The sequence below is a fragment of the Phalacrocorax aristotelis genome, chromosome 1 (genome assembly GCF_949628215.1).
Source record: "Phalacrocorax aristotelis chromosome 1, bGulAri2.1, whole genome shotgun sequence".
Lineage (NCBI taxonomy): Eukaryota > Metazoa > Chordata > Aves > Suliformes > Phalacrocoracidae > Phalacrocorax > Phalacrocorax aristotelis.
In genome coordinates, this window is record NC_134276.1 from 198,227,959 (window position 1) to 198,249,983 (window position 22,025).

General features: G+C 35.9%; 1 protein-coding gene across 8 annotated transcripts in view; it reads left to right on the forward strand.

Annotated features, from left to right (window-relative positions):
* Positions 1-22,025, forward strand: part of BRD1 (bromodomain containing 1) — a 61,748-nt gene that overhangs the window by 33,810 nt on the left and 5,913 nt on the right. For 5 of the 8 annotated variants that reach the window (XM_075081264.1, XM_075081265.1, XM_075081266.1 and 2 more), the window contains exons 9-11: positions 14,226-14,361; positions 15,681-15,808; positions 21,253-21,362. In XM_075081264.1, coding sequence (XP_074937365.1) covers positions 14,226-14,361; positions 15,681-15,808; positions 21,253-21,362 — 374 coding nt within the window. Of the gene's footprint in view, positions 1-1,671; positions 7,520-9,275; positions 9,447-14,225; positions 14,362-15,680; positions 15,809-16,798; positions 20,706-21,252; positions 21,363-22,025 lie in introns of those variants that run through there. The other 3 variants (XM_075081268.1, XM_075081269.1, XM_075081271.1) reach the window with 3 other exon arrangements.

Below are 22,025 nucleotides of genomic sequence, written 5' to 3' on the forward strand. Positions count from 1 at the left end.
TGTAATTGCTCATCTTAAGATTTTAGCACTTGAACAGTTTTTCCTCATAGTTACAATTCAGAAAATTACTGATTCATTTTTGAATACTGTTTCATTTTCACATTGATAACCCGCATGCAGGTATAGAAACAGCATGTGGGTTTTTGTCTTTGGAGGAAAGAGATAGTAATTTAATTCGAACATTTATTGTGAAGATGTGCTCCAAAAGCTGTTTGTGTTTTTTGTGGGTTTTTTTACAGTCTGAGGGGAATAAGCGTTTGTTGGTTGTTTTTATGGTTTGGTTATTTTGGGGGGTTTTGTTTGTTTTTTGTTGTTTGGTTGGGTTTGGTTTTTTTTAACGATCAAGTGAGGAGGAATATTATTATAATGCTGGAATCATAGCATAAGAAAAACAAGTAAGATTTGGTGTAGGAGTGGGGGTGGGGTATTTCCATTTATATTTTTGTTTGTTTGTTTTGCCTCTTTGGAAAGCCCCGGTTTCCATTCCTTTTCATAACAGCTTGGAAAGACTACGTAGATTTGATCTGGTACTTTAGTTCTGAAGTAGGAAACATGTGAAGGTAATGTGGTGACAGAAATGAGTTAATCTTCATTAATGATAGGAAAAGCTTTGGTTTCCAAATGTTCTGATTTGCCAGTCTTTAATCTAGGTAATTTCATTATGTACCTTTATACGGATTTCATTTTGTCCCACGCATGGTGAGTCATTTTGCGCTAGATCACATCAAGAATTAGTACTAATTCCTTCACTTTTTTTGTCTTAAACATGGTGAATGTTTCTTTAGGGAAAAAATGTTTTTATTATACAGGAAAACCGACTTAATTCTTGACAAAAAATAAAGTACCAGATTTCTGAATACATTGAAAATCTGTCATTTTGTTCCTTCTCTCTCTGTGGAGTTCAGTGTATGTGGGACAAATATGCTTTTGATTTTTCCCCCTTGTCTTGAAGATAAAACCCCAACCCAAACAATTACGGACAGTTTCTTCTAATGTTAGTACTCTTCCCATTTCAGAATTTATAGGTTTATTTGGTTTTATGTGATATGTATGTACACTAGTAACAGGAATAAAATCCAAAAGGTAAATTTTTTTTTATTTTTAAAAACAAAATTCTGTAGCTTCTTCCTGAAGCTAATGAAGATATGCACAGAAGTAAATTTATGTAGAACTAATACTTAGGGGCCATTTATATGTAAACTTTATTTGTTTGTTCAAGAAGAGACTGTGTATGTGAATTGAAATGTTTTTGCCAAATTAAATTCACCTGAACATGTTCTAGTTATTCTTTAATACCACGTGTTTTTTTAAGCATATGGATATCAAATCTTATAGAGCTTATCAAATCTTATTCCTGTGATTCTTTTTGTGTTTGTAACCAAACATTTTGCTTTCACATTGGAGATCTTACTCCTTATGTTGTTTTCAAACTTCTCTCTCCACACTAATTTAAGCAATTCGCAATTGGCAGCTATTTTGAGCTATGATTCAGTGGGAGACCAGCACAAACCTCAGATGCTTTCCAGGATTTAAAACCAGTTGAATTGTTTTACTTTTGCATATGCAGGCTGGTGAGGATTCATGCAGATGTCTCTGCTCTGGTAGAAACGAATGAGATTATGTATATAGTAATATAATTATTTTCTAGCTGGATATTTTTTTATTTTTCAGAAAATTTCAATTTCATGATGATGGTAAAAAATCTTTTTATTCAAAAGAATTCAGCATACATGAGCATTTCCCTCCAAAGCCAAACCATGATAGAAGCAGCATGCTTCAGGCTTCTTGCATGCATTCTTGTGAGTTAGCAACTTCATGAATAATCACTAGTTGAAAATGAATTATTATTGCACAGTTTTGTTTGACTGGTATGAATGTTAAATATCCTTAATTCTAGTGGATGTAGGAAGAAAGTCATTAAAAAGGATTTTGTTTGATAAACAGAACATTGACATTTTTAAGGGGTCAAGAGCTGTGCTGTCACATGTTATTTCTTCCTTACCTATTCATAACCAATGTGGGGTTTTTGCCATTACGTAAGGATGCCTTGTTTTGTCCCTCACCTTACTCGCTTCGACGTTTCCCCCTTTCATGTCACTCATATGTATTCTTATGTGAAAAAGTTCAAAGGAAGACTCTAAAGCTTACCTGGTTAAGTAAAACCGCATCTGCTTTGTCTGATGTTTCATTATTCTCATCGGCTGCCTTTTGTTATGCTGTCTTGAATTACATTTGAGACTGGTGTGCTTGCCAGTTAGCTTCAAGACAGACACACATACAAGATCCATTGGCACACTACTTTGTAAGTATGGTGTCCCATATGGTGTTGGTTTTTATATACAGAATAATTATTGAAATGCTAGCTTTTTTCAGAAATAGGGGACTATTGCACAACATGACTTAACCTTCAAAGAGGACTGAAAGCAGTTCACTTTTAATACTCTGACCTCCCTTTATATCTGAATCTTTGTTTAGAAAATATGAAGCAGTAGTATAATGTAACCTTAAAGTTTAATTTCACAGTGTTCTACTAGTTCATTATCCCTTACATGTATATCATATCTTTCCCCATAGTTCCTATGCGGAAGCTGACAACTACATAGTAGAGAGATGTGTCTAAAAATTTCTTATATATACTTGATGTATCTTGGTTTTGCTTCATAGGGTATCTAGCAGTTTCAGAAAGAAGATGAGTTCTTTTTACTTAGGAAACTTTGGTCACAGCAGAGACTGGTTTATGATTCTTGAAGTTCAGGCATGTCAGATCTTAACTGTGACAAGTTCAATGACTTTTTCAAAATATCCATATTATACTTACCTTGGTCGTCTGTTACAAAGGTTAATCCTTTTTGTCAGGAAGTTAATTGGTGCAGTTATTACATCTGAGAAAAATAAAGCTGATTAATGGATGGAAAATATATTTTACCAATGATTTTAAAATTTGCCTCTATCAGTTGTGTATAGGTAAGAAATTCCTGGAACAAATGACTGTCTTAAGATACCTTTTGAGCAATGTAAAAATGCTGATCTAGCTTCAGATTAAATTTTCTGGTTGTTCTTGGTTTTACCAGTCACCTTTAAGCTTTTATAAATTTAGGATCGTAATCTACAGTTACTGTGTTGGTACTCTCTATTTCAATTAGAAACTTCAGCATTTAGAACATACTATTCCAAAGCAATCACTTTAACTTATCACAGAATTAGGATTGCAAATAGTGATTATTATAGTGCAATATGTTTGTATCCTATTATTTCTTGGCTAGGTAGCAGTAATAGAAAATTTCAGTAAAACATATAATTTACTTAGTAGTATTCTTTCTTCCAGCTACACAGATATTTTTTCCAGGCACAAAAATGGATGTAAAAAAATATTTATAACATGGATCACTGAATTAGAGTATTTAACACAGTAAAAAGCACTGGGGCTTTTGCGGGGTGGGGGAATTTATAATTTCTTAATATACTCTTTGCCTGCAGTTGTCATCATACAACAAAGGTAATTATACCTTATTAAAGCTATTAGCAAATGTTGGGCTGACTTTGTTTCTACCCGTTGCAGGGTGTTTGGCAGCACTTAAGAACCATCTGCAAGTAACCTGTATATGAATTCCACTTGCATTTTGTATAATTTAATATTGTAGTGATGACCACTTTTACTTAATTTTATTTGGTGTGATAAGGGCAGAGATTATATCTGGGGTAAAACGGAAAACAGGTTACTTTTAAAATTCTTCAGTACTTGATTTCTAATAAATCTTTGACTCTCTGGAGCACAGGCCAATTTGGTTAAAAGTCAAGCTTCGTATGTGGAACATTCAATTACCATTCCCTAAATGGAAGAAAAAGTAAAATGTGTATCTAAGAATATATGACCTCTAGGTAAATAACAAACTAAACTAGAGGTTCCTCATTAAAAAAAACAAATTGGCATAATTACTCGTCTGGTTAACGGAGGCAGGAATGATAGTATTTACATATATTCATGAGTAAATTGCAGTAATTTGACTAAATCTACTGACAGATCCCAAGTCCTTATATTTTGAATTAAAACTGTTCTTTTTGTTTTCTTTTTTTTTTTTTCCTTTAGATGCATAGTGATTGTTTCCTGTAAAATCTGATGTGAAATGTAGTTATTTAAGCACTTAATGATGTCCAAAAACTTCAGCTGCCTGCCTTCAGGAAGTTTCAAAACATAAACCATTTTAAGGTGTATATGCAAACAAACAAAGCACTGGAAACTGTGAAGGCCTGAAAGGAATTATCCCTTGGCTTGTTAAATTTGTCAGTATAGAGACACGGGGACTACAGGAGCTCAACTGCTGAGTTGTCAGGATAAAACTAGGCTGCACAGCAGCCCATAAGAACCAAAGAAGCTGAGAAAGTGAAGTTTGACTAGAACCAGAATTACTGGGGGGTGCTAGTGCATTTTTGCTTGTTTTTCACAAGGTTGGTTTTTTTTGTTTGGTTGGTTTGTTGTTTTTTTTTTTTAATGGAATCGTAGGCCCCTGAGAAACCTTGAACGTTTGCCAAGAAAACCAGGCAAATTAAGGAGAGAAATTTGAAAAAACCTGATCGCTGCGTTTCTTTATTTGTATTTGGCCTGGTAAAGCTTTAGCGAGGAATTCTGGCAGCCCTACTAAAATTTTTGCCAATCTAATTTCTGGAGAAAATTTGAGAAATAGGATTTTTGTAATACATGGGGAATAAAATAAGTGCATAAGGCAGAAAGAGGGGGAAGGAAACCATCTTATACCAGTCAGCAATTACAATGACATTTAACAGACTAAGTGTTCCTTTGGTTTTATTTAATCTAAAGAACCATAGTATTAACTTCCTCACCATTAAAAATATTTTGCTTATTTCTTGATTTATATTATTAGAATAGAGGGATTTTCGAGCAACACAGTCAAGAAAAGTGGGGCTTCATGAACAACTAGATAAATGGGGGCTTTGTCCTTTTCCAAGGCTTGTAAAGTGTGTGCATGCATGAGATACATTAATATTTTAGAAATTTTTCTTGGGTCTTAAACCTGTTAATTTCTTTGAAAGTACTATCTTTTGGGTTATTTTTAAGGTATTAATTATTAGCACCCAACTTAAATTGCCATGTTGTCTAAGATCAGTATAACTGAATCGTCCATAATAAAAAATATTTCAGATGGCCTTCTGTTTTTCTTGATGCTGTAGGAATCGTGGAGCCTTTTACTGTATTCTGGCATTTCAGTTTTTTTGATTGCTTTAGCTCATTTATTGGCCCAGGTTTGGCTTTCAAAAAAATAAAATGTCATAGTCCCCTATGTGCTTCATCTCTGGCATTTAACACTAATTTTTCTGTGTGGTGCAGATGGTAAACAGAGAACTGTGGGATTTATTGAAGGTATTAAAAAAAAAAAGTAGTGAATTTGGAGATCCACACTATGCTTATAAATTAAGAACACGCTTGCCATGGTGTTAAGGCTGAGTATATGTGACCTACCTTCAAATTCACAGGCTTAGGTTTCGTAAAGTCCCTTGTATCAGATACATAAGGTACTAGAGTTGATCAAATCACCATTATATTTGACCTGTTTGGAACATCATAGAATAGTTTGGGTTGGATGGGACCTTTAAAGGTCATCTAGTCCAACCCTCTCATACTCAGCTACAGGTCTGATTTAGGAGATGGATGTCTTAAAAATGAACCCGATGACTCCAACACTAACTTTGGGCACTGAACCTGGAAGTCAGAAATACGGGTGACTTAGGGCTCGTTCTACTGTGAGAGGAGAGAGAGGGAGACAGTTCCCACAGTATGATTGACTGAAGGATGAATGTCTCAGAAAGGTTTGTGTGGGGGATGGTTTATGTTCTTTTTTTCCTCCTTTCCACTTTTTTCCCCCCTAGATGAGAATAGATTATGTAGTTACACGCACAGAGGGAGGTCCTCCATAAAGAGTAATTATAGTAGTGTGTACTCTTTTACTGTGTCATACATGCAGCCCAGTATTTTGGGACACTTAATTGATAGCTCTCTTCCATGTTTCCCATTGTAGTACACAGATAGAGTCTATTCCGTGTGAGTAGAGGAAGTGTACACGTAAGAAGGTATCTCATACAAAGAAACATCTATTACTCAAGAATAGGTAAAATACTTGAAACAGTGTTGCATTTATTTTATTACTACGAAAACAGTGTTCATTGGTCATGCTGTCACTTGGACTTTGTCAGGCCGTGCTATCCTAACATGGTAACATGCCCTCCACTTTCATTTTCCTTTCTCTCCTCCTTCCTTTTTTTCTCTTCTCTTCCTTTACTCTTCCCTTTCCCCTCCCTCCAAAGCTGTAATAATGCAGCTGTCACTCAGAAATTACTAGCAGCATGTCATTGGAAAAAAACTGAGGTGAAAGCAGATGTTGAGAACTAACCTTCAGCTGGTAAGAATGGCTAAGTACTTCAGAGTTCTATAAAAATATTTTTTTGTTGAAGATAAAACTGTTTTAGGTCGGGGGGGGGAAACATACTACAGATTCATCTCATTAGATACAAAGATGAGAATACGCAAGTCAGCCTTATGTTAACTCTTTGTGTTCAGTGCTGCCTAAGAATAGCAAAGAGTGTTGGTGTTTGATAGCCCTTGATTATCTTCGCTTGACTGATGCTTCGGGTGCTGTGGGGTTGACTGCATGAGCAGTGAAACATCTTGTTTTGTCTTTGCAGCTAGCTCCTTTCGTTGAAGCCAGGAAGACAATCTCAGGATTGTAAGCACTGTTAATTTTTGCTAGGCTGGCATAAATTTTTAGTGTGATGTTATGGTCTCTAAAAGGATTCAGATCATGCACTTCCTCAAGTACACTGCAAGCTATCATAGAAGGAGGCTGTTCATGCCTTTAGTATGCACTGGATCTTTTATACTGGATCACTCGAAGTTTTTATCTCCCTATATGAAATACCTCTCAAGGTACAAAAGGCCTGGAAAATTAAGTCCAGAAATGCAGCTGTGTAACCTAGTGAAGTAACTGGCTAGTTCAAGGACTTGCAGTTTACTGTGTTGTCCTGTATGTCATCTCAGGAGCGGCAGATCTCTGGTAGACATTTCTGCATTCATCTCCCTTTCAGATGGCAACTTCAGTTTCCGTTTCTGTTCCCTGTCCTAGAATGAGCCACAAATTAAGAACCAATTTTTCTAAATAGCTGTAAAAGGCAAATAAATGGTAAATTATTTCTTTCCTTTTTAATAGAGTAGGATTGCTAGACATGCTTACATAAGAGAGCTCTGAAGTTCACCTGTTTCCTTTTTGTTGGATACCATGCTTAGCAAGTGTGTTCTAATTACAGGGGAACATTTACTTTCAAAGAAGAAAAAAACAAATGTGTTGGAAAAAGCTCTGTATAAAATCCTTTAGATAGTAATTTAAGAAAAAGAAGTTCCATTTGGGAGATGGAGTAGCCTGCCTTTATAGGCCCTCCTGAGCTGCTCTGAAAGACTGCTAGGCACTAGGTTTTTGATGCAATATATTGATATTCTTTCTTTATTTAAGTTTTTAATAACTCTAAGTTTTCTTTTAATTTATATCTGAAGTTGGTAAGTGAGAAAATAGAAATCTTCAAATGGAAAATATGTAAAAGTATTTTTTCTAAAGGTTCTTTACTGCTTGCATTACTGCATAATTCAGAAAAAAATATCTGGCAAAAGGATTCTGATCTTAAATCCTCATAAGTAGTCTTTGCCAAGATAATTAGAAGTAAATGGTTCTAAATGTTACTGACTTCATATAGTCATCATATTTCTTGGATCCTGGATGATGTACCATTGATCTGCGTGTGATTCAGTCACTTAAATCTTGTATTTTGCAATCATCTGTGTCTTTTACATGCCCTAAATCATATAAACTAGAGCTGACTAAAAAAATAAATTTGTAAAGCTGGTTTTAAATTCTTCAAGTTTTGTCCTGGCAATGTTTAATAGCATTTTCTACTAGACTGCTATTGTCATCAGTCTTTTCTATACCAGTGGAACAGCTGATACTCTAGAAGCTGTAAAACATTTTTTTTCATAAATGTTTCTGCTTGTATGCTCTCTTTTTCCTTTCAGATTTTTCTGGAATGTGTTCAAACTCCTCCACTAGTGTTGCCTCCCAGTTGTATGTTTTAAAATGTCTTGAACAATCGTCCTACAATACAGCAATCCTATTGTTGTAGTGCACAGAGCAACAGACAATCCTTATCTTGTGGTAGCTGTACTTGCTAAATGTTGATTAGTTTCCCTTTCTGTTGTGCAATTCAGATTCAGCTGTTTAAGCAGACTCTCATCTGACTAGCCACCCTTCTTATTCCCAGATTTCAAAGCAAATGAGTAGTTACAGGATGAATTCATAAGCATTCTTTTGAAACGTACCAAACTTTGACTGTTCGTTGAGCCACCAAACTGTATTCGTTATGTGTCACTTAAACCGACAAAGATGAAATTTTTCTGTTTAGAATCTTGAAAGCTGCTGCTGTTTAGCATGTAGGTGCCACGTCATAGGCTCATGCTGAGCTTTCTTTGTTATCTTTGGCCATGACCAAATTTTAAGCAACTTGAAAAAGCTTTATTTCCAAGGGGACTCTTCACACCAAACTTTTATCATCTTTGTGAGTAACTGACTCCTGTTTTGTCTGCATACTGAAGGCTGTTTTAAGAATTATAAACTTTGACCTGCTCAGATATTCATCTGTGTATTTTGAAAGGAAGGATTTTGTCTAATATTCTTACTGGACTCCAGAATTTACTGTCAGAAGTAGACATTTTTAGGGTTACTCTAAGGTTCACTTTTTAAAAAACTTTGTGGATGCCTTCCTATTGCTGCAATATGCCCATTTTCAAGGTTTGCATGTTTAAGGATCCAATAACTTCTGATTATTTATTACCTTAAACTATTCCTTTGTCCTGTCTGTGCATACTTATATATATGTAAATCCTCTTAAATTAGGTTCATCCCCCTTCTTACTCTTACTGGAGGGATTTTTAGGTACATTTCAAAACCATGCTCTTGATGCATATCATGCACATGGCAGTTGTATTCTATGCTTTCAATGATTTGCGTGTATTTTCTTTCTCATGAAAGAGGGCTGAATCAAAGTGAAACTTCTAATCTAGTTTTGCCCCTTTTGAAACTTTAGCTGAGTGTTAGTGTTAGAATACGTGGAACACTTGTATCATTCTCACTGTTTCTGGACGCTGCTGTAAGGATGGCTTATTTATTTGAAAGCTCTGTTTTCTTTCAGAGAGACTTAATGGCTTTTTCACTGTCTTCCAGGTTCTCATATTAACTAATATCATGCTGGGTATTTATCTCTTTGGATCCTAATTATTTTCTGTTATCCTCAACATGGAATGGAATTCAATTAAATGATCATTTTGGAACGCAGAAAGACAATTACATTTGAAGTAATTATTTTGGATCATGTTGGAGACACCAGCCATCCTTAAAACAAACAAAAAAAAAGAACACTGTTGGAGGAAGTCTTTGACATATATGAAACTATGCTCTTCATTCAATATATTGCCCCATTTCCGTAAGTTATAAAGTTGTACATGTTGTAGTATATGTGACACAAATTGGTCGCAGAATTTTAGGAGTCCCAGCTTTCTAATTCCCAGAACGTGCTCTGTGAGAGCAGATCAGTTAAGAATGTTCCATCTCCATCCTCTTCCCTTTCCCAGAAACCAGTCTAATCTTCCTGGGAGAAGTTTAAAAAAAAATTATGCATTTATGTAGTTTTACTAAAATACACATTTTGGGTTTTTTTTTTAAATATATATATATATTTAAGTGAAGACTAACGTCACTGGTGCTGGGTAAGTGCACAAGCCAGGACTTGATTAGTCCTTCCTTGGTAAAATGAACCTGAATAGTGCTGTGTAAGTGCTGGTGTGCTGCGTGCAGTCACTTTTTGAATGCTCCCACCTTTTTAGTGGTTTAAATTACTTAAGTTTTCATTATTTCTCAGCTCTTCAGCTGTGGTTTTAATAAAGCACTTCATCATACATTTGGATATGCATGGTTTTGTATCAAGCTATGCATAATAAAGTTTTAATTGCTTTAGAATATTTTTATACAAGCTCTGCTGTATTTTTGTTTCAGCAGAACTGCAAGATGCAATTACAGTCTGAAATGCACAATTCTGTGTCCTGTGGCAGCATTTTGTACGTTCATGGAGCATGCTGCTCCTTGGACTATCCTGAGTGTTGTTCCTATGTCATTTTTTCCAAATTTCTGCTGTCTTTCTGGAGTTACCTTTTCCTGCTTCCATTAATTTGGCATGGGCAACAAGATTCTGACTTGCTTTTCATATAGGTAGCCAGTGAAAGTTTTAACTGCATTTTAAGAACAAACTGCTACTGTTAAGAAAGAGTTGAAACTTTCCCTGATAAATACAATTTTCAGGGCAGTGAGGAACCTGTGAAAAAGTATCAAGCTGATGATCTTTGGCTTACTTTTTTTTTTTTTCTTCTTAGTTTACAGTTCTTTGTTAGCGGTGTGGGCTTTTCATTTTTAATATGGTTATACGTGTTATATGCCATGATTGACATGGCAGTAAACTTTCTGTGTAAACTGAAGTCTAGAGCTGAAGATTGGAAATGGCAGTAACCCTGTATTTAAGATGGAAAGCAGACTTCACTATTTGTCAATTCCTTTTCTTTTTAAATGAAAAAAGGTTGAGCTCTGCATCTGAGAGTGGACTGCTTTTTGAAGAAACTTATGAACAGAGGGGAAAAAAAGGATTCCTCCACTAATGAAAGATTTTAGTTTGGGGTTTGGGGGTGGGAGTGAGGGGTGGTTGTTCTCAATCAAGGGTGTTGGTGAAGGGGGTATATGTAAGAAGTTCAGTACCTGACCTAATAAAGCTTTTCTCCATGACTGTAGAGAAAGCTCAGTTCATCTGACAAAATCGTGAGCTTTTGGAAAATGTAAATGGCTGGTAAAGGTTTGTTGCAGACTTACCCAGGCTACTAATCTGCAAAAGCAGGATGAGTTACCACTCCCATGGACTTTCTTTATTTGACCTTCTAAGGAATACCTTTTGAGCCAATAAAATGCAAATTCCTTAAAGCAAATGGGGATCTTCTTTAATGTCGCTTATTCTGGTAGCTACAGGAGATTGGGTGTTCTTGATTCATGGGAGAAAGAGTTTTGTAACGATCTGAAAAACCAAATTCCCATTTATTGCGTGTAAATATAGTATATCTGTTTATTTTTTGCACATCAGTGATACCATAAAGCACTTGCATTTTATTGCCTGTATTTTTCCGTCAAGTAACAAGGTCACTTGGGAATTGCTACATCAGTGACTAGATATGAATGTGTTCTGTTTAAAATAAATGTTGAGGTCTCTCTTTCTTAAAATAATGACTATTCCTTATAATTTCTGAAGGGTGGACTGTATAAACTGAGTCTGATGAGCTGCGTAAGCTTGTGTCATTCAGGGCTTGATATTCAGGAAAATTGCTTCTGCTGATAGCCTGTGTGTTCTTTGTCTTTCATACTTCCACAAGCAAGAAATGTGTCTGAGAAGCTCTAAATTCCTTTGCACTTTAATATTCCTTATTTGTCAGAAAAAGGTTGGGGTGTTTTTTTCACTGTTAGTGACCATTCTACAGATTGAAAATACTTTGCTTACTGTAATCTTAAAAACCTATGTTAGGGAATTAAATGAGTCATTAAACTCATAATGTAGGTTATGTTTAAACCAGTGTAAGACTGGACTACCACTGCAGAGATCTGTCTCCATTGCTCTAGTTGCATGTTTCTGTTGCTTCCCTTATTTCTCAACATCAGCAATCAGGCAATTTCATGGTTGCTTTGCCCGGTGCATGGCTGAAAACTAGTTCATTACATGATCGTGTCTCTTGGTAATGACATGGTGATGATGAGAAGAAACCATTGCCAGAGACTGAACACACCAAAATGTCCATTTCAGCAGCAGCACAATCATAAACTGATAGAAGCAATCAAAATGTGAAGCTGCTCCATATTTTTTTTTTTGTCCTGGATTGGTTATGCATATGTATACAGAACTGCTGTATGTAGAGGTATGTAGCCAAGTCATATTTGGCATACATACGGTTAAACGTTTTATACATATTCTTACAAGAATAAACAGATATTCCCTTCACCTTCTCAGTCTACCGGGAACATGAACTGTGCTCTGGATCTGGTAGCAATATTTACTTGATGTGTCTTTAAAATTTAATCTGTCATCTAATTTGTTTCTGCTGATAGCTGATTTATATTAGCTGGGTGCCTGAATGATAACTTGAGTAATGTATCTCTGGCTTGTGGCAGGATGAAAACAAAATTGTTTCTAAACCTCACTTGAAAAATAGGTCTGACAGGATATCTAAGACTAAAAAATTATTTGCAGAGGCTTAAGAGTTCTCTTTTTTAACTTTGCAGAATGTTTTTTTCAGTTTTTAATTTCAGATGCTATGTGAAGCGTACTGTCATAGTTTGTAGGGAAATTCAAGCTTTTTCATAAGGTATACTCTATTTTGACAGGTCTTTAAGCATAGTCTAGGACTGAACTGTTTAATCTCTAGCTATTTGTACTGACTTGCTGAGAATGAGAACACAATCAATACTGTGTAGTTTGGTGCTTGAACACTCAAGGCAATGCTACCTTTATCATTTGGTTTTTTTTCTTGTATAGGAAATCCAAGACAAATATAGGAGTTACAAAATGGGCACTCTTAAATGAATGTTCTACAATGTCATCTAAATGACAATGAAAAAGAAAGCTTAAGTGTAAATCTTTCAGACCATTGAATAAATTCTCCTTTTTCTCTTAAAAATCTAAAATTGTGTTGATAAACCAAATGGGAGGTCTCCTGGGGGTGGAGGTGGAAATCCCTGAAATCACTGTATGGACATGTCTTGATATACGACTGGATCATACAGAGTAACTTGCTAAGATCAAGTTCCTTGAAGTTGGCAGCCTTCTTTGCAGAGATCTTCATAACAGACAGACTGGAAGAATTGGAACTTAATCAGGGGACTTCTGCCATAATTGTGATATAGTATAATGCTCTGTAGAGAGGCATGTGAAGTTACGTAAGCTTATTTGACTATGTCTGAATGAACAAAGATCATGATGGCCTTTAAGACTGATAATAGGATGGCTGGGATGGGTAACTTTTTCTTGCATGATGAGAAGCATGCTGGTCATATGCCTTAAGTAAAAACTTTTATTTATTGTAAGGAAGCGTGCTCAGAATTTAATTTGTGTTAAAATTTTATTCTCCTTGCAGTCTACAGCTTGCTGTAGCTGCCTGCAGGCTAGTAACATTGTCTTTCGCCAGTTCACTTCTGTTGATACTCTGGAGTCTGTGTTGGATTCTTTCTTATTTAGTCCCAATTCCACATCCCCACCTCGCCTTGGGAAAGTCTTCAGAAACGTGTCTTAAAACACTTCATTTGCCTTCTTAATCAAATATGGAAATGGATTGACAAGAACTATACTGTTTATGAATTAGCAAACTCAGAGCAGGATTGGTGGCAGCCAATCAAACAGTAGCTTGTAATATAAAAGCCTTCTGTTACATTTTCATTACAATTATGAAATGAAAATATAATATCCTTGGGTGTATATAAACTTGTGCCAGGGGAAGGATAGTAAAAAATAGTAACGTGGATATTATTGATTTGATCCCAGAAAACAGCCTTGATGATGTCAGCCTGAATTTACTAAAATTGAAAGACTCTCAGGAAGAGCTAGATAGCATCAGGAGGGAATCCCTACGACTCTCTACTTCCAGTGTTTGAAAAGGATTTTCAGTATTTCTTGACTTGTGGTTGTAACATTGTGTTTGAATGAGTCTTGTGTTGACTTGGTAAATGTACCTGGTTTGTAATTTTTTAATTATTTTTTTTAACCCAGCTTTTGCAGCCTGACTGTCTTAATATTTGGAAACATGACATACAAAGACTGATTTGATATTCCATTTGGCATTTCCCATATTATCATCTTTACCTTCTTTTATGTTACCTAAATTTCCATCCTGTTTTTAAAATCTGGACTAAGGAACCTCCTATTTATAGTACTGTGTTTTGAAATGAAATATTGTGTTAATGTTCATGTTCTTTTTTTTAATCACATCAAAACACTTGAAGTACAGAACAATAATACAATGTGTGAATATAAAAAGTTGTTAATGAAAAAGGTATGGTTTCCAGTTTGATGCGGTATATTTTTGTGTTATGCTGTAGGTCTGTCAAATGGTTTTGGAGATGGAAGCAAAGAAAGAACGTTGGATGATACTCCAGGAAGAAAAGTTGAACCTCGTCGCCGCTGTGCATCAGAATCTAGTATTTCATCCAGTAACAGCCTTTTGTGTAACTCAAGGTAAAACTGTAAATCTGAAATATAAATTTGAGATTGAATATATCAGTTTTCTGTACTGCTTGTGACCCACATTGGAGGATTGCAGAAACTTTAGAAAAAAGAGTATATTTCAGCTTTCTCAATTGTGCATCAAATGTTGAGACACCTTTTAGGATTGCTAGTATTCTTTTGTTAAATTCAGGTTATTGCAGATCCAGGCAGTTACACTTTATACTTGACTGTGCTTCTCTTGCTCTGTATAGATAGATATATGTGTTTGTGTATATAGTATCTTGTTTTAATTACCTTTCTAATCCTGAAGACTACAAATGGGTGTGTTTATTTTGGTGAGGGAAGGAGAGAAGCAGTTTCCAAAGCAGAGCCTTGTACATAGGGAAGGTAAATTCAGTAGCTGTGAAACTGTAGATTTGCAGTCTGTGATTTGGATTACTGGCTAGTTACTACAGTGATGATAGTACCAGTATAGCAACTGTTGACCTTCCCTTTGTGAAGTCTGTTGTTAAAGGTAGGACTGTCAGAATGGTCACCTCTGCCACCATTGATAAATATTTCTCCATCACCAATGGTGGACATCTTCCAAAAGCACACTAATCTCTGGGTAAAAGGTAGCTGTCTCCAGTCCTGGGCTATCAGGGTGGGGCATACAGGAGTATAGGGTAAATCTGGCGGGGTTTGGTTTGGTTTTTTTTAAAAAAGCTTTATGCGTGTGTTTAAGATGGGTATTGAACTCTTTAAAGCAATGGCATTAATGCATTCATGTCAAACAGGCCGTCAGAAACAGAGGATTTAATATTGCATCTCTTGTAAATGTGATATATTAAGGAACTGATCTAGAATAATTGCTGTTCAGATTCTTTGATGTCTTAAAACTTAAAGTGCACAGAGAACAAATTTCCCATTTTGTGTATAGACATTCCACAACTGAAAGACTTGAATTTGTAGCAAAAACTGAAAGAGAAGAATATTTGTGTTTCCTGTGTAGTAGAACTGTTGGAGCAGAGGGAACATGTTTCTATTTGGCCAATATCCACTATAACACTGGAGACAAAACAGCGTTTGTGTGTGTATAACCTGTACAGTAGTTGAGGTGCAGTTGCATAGTGTTGTCTTTGCTGATAACCAGGCAGTTCTGTGTGTGAAAATAATCTGGGGTTTTAGCTTTTATACAGTTGTTTGTGTGTATTATACAAAATTTGATAGAGCCTGCTGTTTTGATTTTACTGTGTGCTGATGAATTTTGAATTCTTTTGTTAAAGTCCTGATTTATAATGAACAATGATAATTATAAAGTAATGGGTTTAATATTAATGCTTTCATAGTTTCAGCCTACCGAAGTGTGGTAAAGGTAAACCAGCACTTATACGAAGACACACACTGGAAGACCGAAGTGAATTGATATCATGCATTGAAAATGGAAATTATGCCAAAGCAGCAAGAATTGCAGCTGGTAACTATAAATAGTTGTATTCTTATTAATAATATTGTGTAACTATAATTTTGTCCATTTATTGAACAGATTCTAACATTCTTAATTTTGCTGCTGAAATACATCTAAATGTTCTGAAAGTGCTGTTGATAGCATTGCAGGAACTATTGGTTTCTGCTTTTGACTCTAATTTAAAGACTTTTAAAAGAGTAGTACCTGTCTTTGGTTTTTTGATTAAAAAGCAGTGTTTAAAGTGATCAGGCTACTCCAGTAGTTCAAGCAAAACTTAGACGGAAGTACTATTTATGGTTCTGACAATATTTTGTTGGGTTTTTTGCTTTCGGGTTTAATCCTCATATACTGTTCTGCATAAACATGTTGACAAAGAGGTAAGACATGGTCTACTGTGATTCAGGAAAAGTTTGAAATTGGAAAGAAGTGGAAATTTCAAGGAATGTAGGGGGTGATAACTTACCAAATTTTAGGGAAATAACTATATTCTGGTGATATGTTTTCCACTTGTTTCAATATTTTAATTGCATTACAAGATGTAAGTAAGTCCTCTCTTCTGTAACTAGAACTGTGTTTGTGTAGTGCAGTGCTCCCACGCTGAAGTTAGGCATCAGCCTTGCAGTGTCTAGCAGGCTTGTCTGTAGTGTCTGACCTTATAGCTTGTCGCCCTGTCATCCCACGTGTTCCTTGTCCAGGACTTTTTTCATGTCTTTCTATTGCTTTGACCTGACTCTTTGTTTGCCTTAGTCTGCTCTTTCCTCCCCGTATGACCAATTTTGGTTTTATTTCTTGCAGCTAATCTGTTTTCAGCTATGGCTTCATTACTCTCAGGTTTAGTGTCTTTATTATCTGTATGGTCCTCTTATACAGGACTTAACCTTTTCCGTTCGCTTTTCTTACTCTGTCCTGGGTAGTCTTATAACACTTCCCACTTAGAATTCCAGTACCTGCTTTTTCGGAACTCTCCTTGATCTCTCTTAATTCTGTCTCTGTTCTCAGATACATTCTACAGCTGCCTAAAAGGATGAACCAATGACCAGCATTATTTTATATATTACTATATTTTCAGTCTAATTTGAGCTCTTTTGGCTGCCTTCTGCACCCTGTTACCTCAGCAGATCAAGAAGAGGAGATAAGTAGGAGTGAAGTGAAATCTGTGTACATTCTGTACATAACTGGGACTTTACCATTATTTACTTTTATTGGTAAAATCTCAGATTTTACAAAGAAACTAGAATAAAGGGTTGTTCATTCTTGGCAAAACGTCTCACACAGTTCTGTTTGACAGAGTATATGTGCTTTAGAAACAAACACAGTGCTTACAGTTATGCTGTCTTTAGGTCCAAGGAGTGTCTTGTTTCTATTTACAAGATGCTGTCTCAAAACCTATGGTATGGTATGTTGTAATGCTGCAGTTGTGATGGGATGCAGTTTTGCATTGATTAATGGATGTAATCATTGTAATGCACACACACTGAAATATGTTAGTTCAAACACAAACAATGTTACAGGAGTGCTGCTGAAATCACTAAGCCAAGTGTGCAAGTTAGGACAGGCTGTAATACTGCTGCCATGTTCAGCATTTTTGACTCGTGAGACTGAGGTATGCTTTAGAACCAGGTCTACTCAGTGTATTGGACAAGGTAAGACTTTTTTGGAAAAATAAGTTCTATATTGAAATATGAAGATTATATTAAGATATAAATACACAGAATGAATTAAAATTTCAGAAGTGACTCAGAATTCTGTCTAACTTTTGGGGCTTAATATGGTTATCTTGGTTTTCAGATAGAATTATCTGTATGTGGTAGCTTGCCGCCCTTGGTGTGCAAGAGCACTGGAAGTTGAATAGACAGTTGCTATGAGTAGTTTTCATTAATAACTGTTGTATGCAGAGATATACTGAGATTTGTAGGTTATGGGTTCCTTTATAGGGTCAGGAAGTTGCTGTGCTGAAGTGGCAACATGTTCTTCTGCCTGTCCTTCCTGAGCCTTGCCCAGTCCTTCTGCCTGGCTATGCCTTGTTCCCTGATGCAAGATTCTTGTCTAGCTCTCCTCTTCTATACTCTCTCATTCTTTTTGTCCCAGTTTTCAATTCTTCGTCCCCATCTTAGTCCAGTCAGTTTCTCCACATTCTTGTCAGATTCCCCATCCTTCAGGAAATCTAAGTGGTGGCATTTTTTCCAGCGGTTTCTAGATATTGTCTTTCCCTTCAGTCACATCGGACTAGTGAGCAAGGCTGGTGGGCAGGGGGCAGGTTGTAGGGGAACATTTTGCTGCATTTGACTGAAATAGCTTTCCCCTCCATATGGTTTTAATTTCAACAGGTAACATTGACAGCAGAGAGAACACTTTGTCCAGCTAAGAGTTACACAGTAAAAGGAAAGTCTGAATTTATCATTTGTGCTAAAGAATGATCCATCTATGCTGCTGATACCACAGCTGCCTCTTGGGTGGCAGTAGTTTTGGAGCTTAACTATGCTCTGTCTCAGTGGATTTGTCTGCAGATTTAGGTGTTAAAATTTCCTCTATGTAATTAAAAAAAAATTAATTTCGTCCTTTTTTCAGTAAAATAGACTTTCCTGTTTGTGGCTGAAGTTTCTGGTTTAAAATAAAATAGACCTATGAAGAGCTTGCATTCCTTGCTGAAAGCTATGCAGATACTGAGTTTGAAGTTCTTAGCTCTGTTTTTGAAGACAGAAATGCCTTAAAGTTTTGAGGCCTGTGATACCAACACCTATGACGGGTGTTTTGATCAACTTCCCACAAAAAACCGAAACACATTGACTTCATTATGAGAATTATTCTTAAAAAAACACTAGTTGTTGTTGTTCTGTTTTAAAAATATTTGAAGAAGTAAAAAGTCTGTAAGGGGAGGAAAGGTATAATGAGATGTCCTTCTTTACCCTAAACTATGTAGAATCTTAAGCCTGGTTTGTGCTATTCTGTTAATGTTGGTTTTCAGCTAGTGGGAGTACTGTTGTTTAAAATCTTAAGCAGTATGTTGTCCTGACTCCTAACTTAAATCCATTGTCTCTCATAGCTTGACGAAATAAAGGGGGGGTTATGTTGTAAAAGAAAACTACTAACTATATGTGCTAGTGTATTAACTCCCTATCACTACATGGAATAAATTCTGACTGGGAAAAATTCTTTGTATACACCCGAGAAGTCTCTGAGGGAATCCGGCTGCATGCATCCTGTCAGATTCTTCATGACCTTCTATTCACCATTAAACCATCATTTCCTTTGTTTTGTATCAGGTCTGCAGTTGAGAATAATGTAGGTTTCTTTTCTTTCTTGTTAGCCGCCCTGAAGAAGAGGTCTTGTACTGTTTTATGTTCCACATACAATTTTATATATAGTGCAAAACAGTCCGTGCATGAAGGATACATTAATCTAAACCTTCATGACTCTTTATAACAGGTGTGTATATACTTAACATACTGGTGCTGGTAGAGCAGAGTGATAAAAAAGGTGCCCAGGGATTGCTTCTTCTGTTTTGTTAGCAATTGACCTGATTGTTTTATTTTGAGACAATACCAAAATGGTTCTCTGGATTTAACATGTCTTTCCATATAATACCCTGTATTTTATGTATTCAGCTGTACTCTTACAAGTATAAGAATATCTGTATGTATTACATTTGTGTGTATTATATAGTTGTAAACCTAAACCATATTATTATGGCTTTTAATGAGAAAGTGAAGAATGTCCTAAAATGAACTCTCTAAAAATATACAGAAAGAAACAACTAAACAAATGAGTAAATAGATTTGGTAGCTGTTTTTCCAAGGTTATGTAGTTCAGTAAGAAACTGAAGAAAGCGTAAATAATTTAAGTCTTATTTTCGTGGTTTTGTATAATGGAATCCAGTAACCAAAGACCTCTGTAAAGCCTGCTGGGATTGATGGGCAAAGATCCATGTTTTCGTTACGAGACTTGTTCAAAGTCTTAAAGACACTGGAAAAAATTGCATGTGTTTCCTCTTTCTCCTTTGTTACCCACACCCACAATAGAACCTATAACAACTTTTAGCTTCAAAACCATCTAACATCTTGGTTATGCTGCGATGGCAACTTATGAACTTTTGCATTTTGATAAGTGATGTTACACAGCTGTGAATATCTAAAGTTGGACTTCTCAATGAACTATTTTCTTAAAATGTTGAAAACATTGTAGATTAAAATTAAATTATAATTTAATTAATAGCCTATGGCCAAAAATTGACCTAGAATATATTGTTGGAGAATGACCCTAAACGCTTTTTCCTTGCCATTCCTGCTCTTACAAGGTTTGAAACCACTTTTTTTCCCCCCCCTCAGTATTTTTTGTGATGTTGAGATGGAATGTATAATTGCATGCCACATTTCATTATAAATAATGATTGCCCATTTTAAATGGGAGCAGATGGGGAAGAACCGAGGAATAAATTGTATTTTGTCAAGTAGAGAGCTACTTCTATCAAGTAGAAGCCTTACTGCTAAAAAAAATGCAGCTGCAATCTCTGAACTATATTTTGGTACCATGTTTCCCCATACAAGAAGTACTTCCTCGTCTTTACAGCTTGTGAACTTTCATTACCTTCTTCCTACCTTTTCCACGCCCAATTCCATCTTGACAGGACAACTCACTGTCTTCTGCCCAGTCTCTTGACTGTATCCCTGTGTGTCTAGGGAGGTAGTCCTGGTTGACTGAAAGGCTTAAACCTGACCCATGCTTCAGTCCAGTGGTGAGCAACAGAGGATTCGTCTAGAAGCGAGCAGTAACATAAACTCAGTTTTCTGTTACACCGCCTCCTGAGAAGGAAAAAAACCACTATTGCAGCTGTTTCCTTGAACCCTGTTGGTCTTTTTGAACTTTGTTGCAGGAAAGGGCTGGGCACAGAGATCAAGAGGGCCTATTAGATAAGTAAATAGAAATTAAAATGCAGATTAGAATTTATGCATAATAACAGAAAGGGTATTCAGACAAGCATTGTAAATTGTCAAGTGCTAATCCTACTGTGTTATATCCAACACTTTGAAAATGTCCACCCAGCTTGCATATGCAATACCATCATCTCTTTGATAGGATTGTCATCATAGTTTCAAAAGAAACCATCCATTTGGAGTGTCCTAATTTTATGTTTTCTTTTGGGCTTTTCCAAAGGGAAAGGATTATTACAATTTGGCAAACACATGCTTTCTGAGAATTAAGGTATTCTAAGATATTCTTAAGATGCGTCTAAAAACTATCTGTAGGCTTGGATTAAAGTACTAGTATCATCTAAAGAGTTGTCATGAACATTACTTGCTTTTTGTTGCTGTGTGCATGTGTGTGCATACCAATATGTGTGCATATTGGTATTTTGATTCTAATGATAATGAGATATTGATGAGGAAACAACTGCAGAAGATTTGTCTGAGGTTTCATTATTTAACATTAATTTTTTATTTGTTATTTGTTCTTAGAAGTTGGGCATAGCAGTATGTGGATTTCAACTGATGCTGCAACATCTGTTCTTGAGCCTCTAAAAGTGGTATGGGCCAAATGCAGTGGATATCCCTCCTACCCAGCTCTGGTAAGTACAGAGCTTCCCGTCAGTACACTAGTGATACTGTTTCTGGTCTGACGATATTGGTGCGTCAACTTAAGGCAACTGATAAATTCCCATTCAGGTTGAATAAAGGTGGATTATTCTGCCCACTTTACCATGCATACAGTTTGTAAAATTATTGCAATACCAGATGTTTAGTCAACAACCTCAACTACCCTCCCTATCTTTTGAGATGTGCAATACCTGTCTCAGTAGTCTTTGTTTCTGCAATATATATATTATTGTTTAAGGATCAACTGAATAAGCATTTTACAGACATCTTGTTAGTGTTGGAACAATAAAATATTTTTCTGCTGCAAAATAAATACAAAAATACTCTAATTCTGCAGTTCATTCAAGAAACAAAAAACTTGTTAGAGTCAGAATAAATTTCATGATTGTATCCCATTGTGAATGATGTACTGGAAACTCTTATGCCCATGTTAATTTAGGAGAAATACATACAGTTATACTTAAATCAAAGCTTGCAGGGAAAATGTTGTTGATAAAGTGTTTGGCTTCAGGCATTTGGGGTTATATAAACAGTTCATACACTACGGCTTGATTTATGTAATAGACTGGACAATCATGACTGTTTAAATGTATGTGCACTGGGGGAGACCAGGAAACGTAATCGTGCAGAGTCAG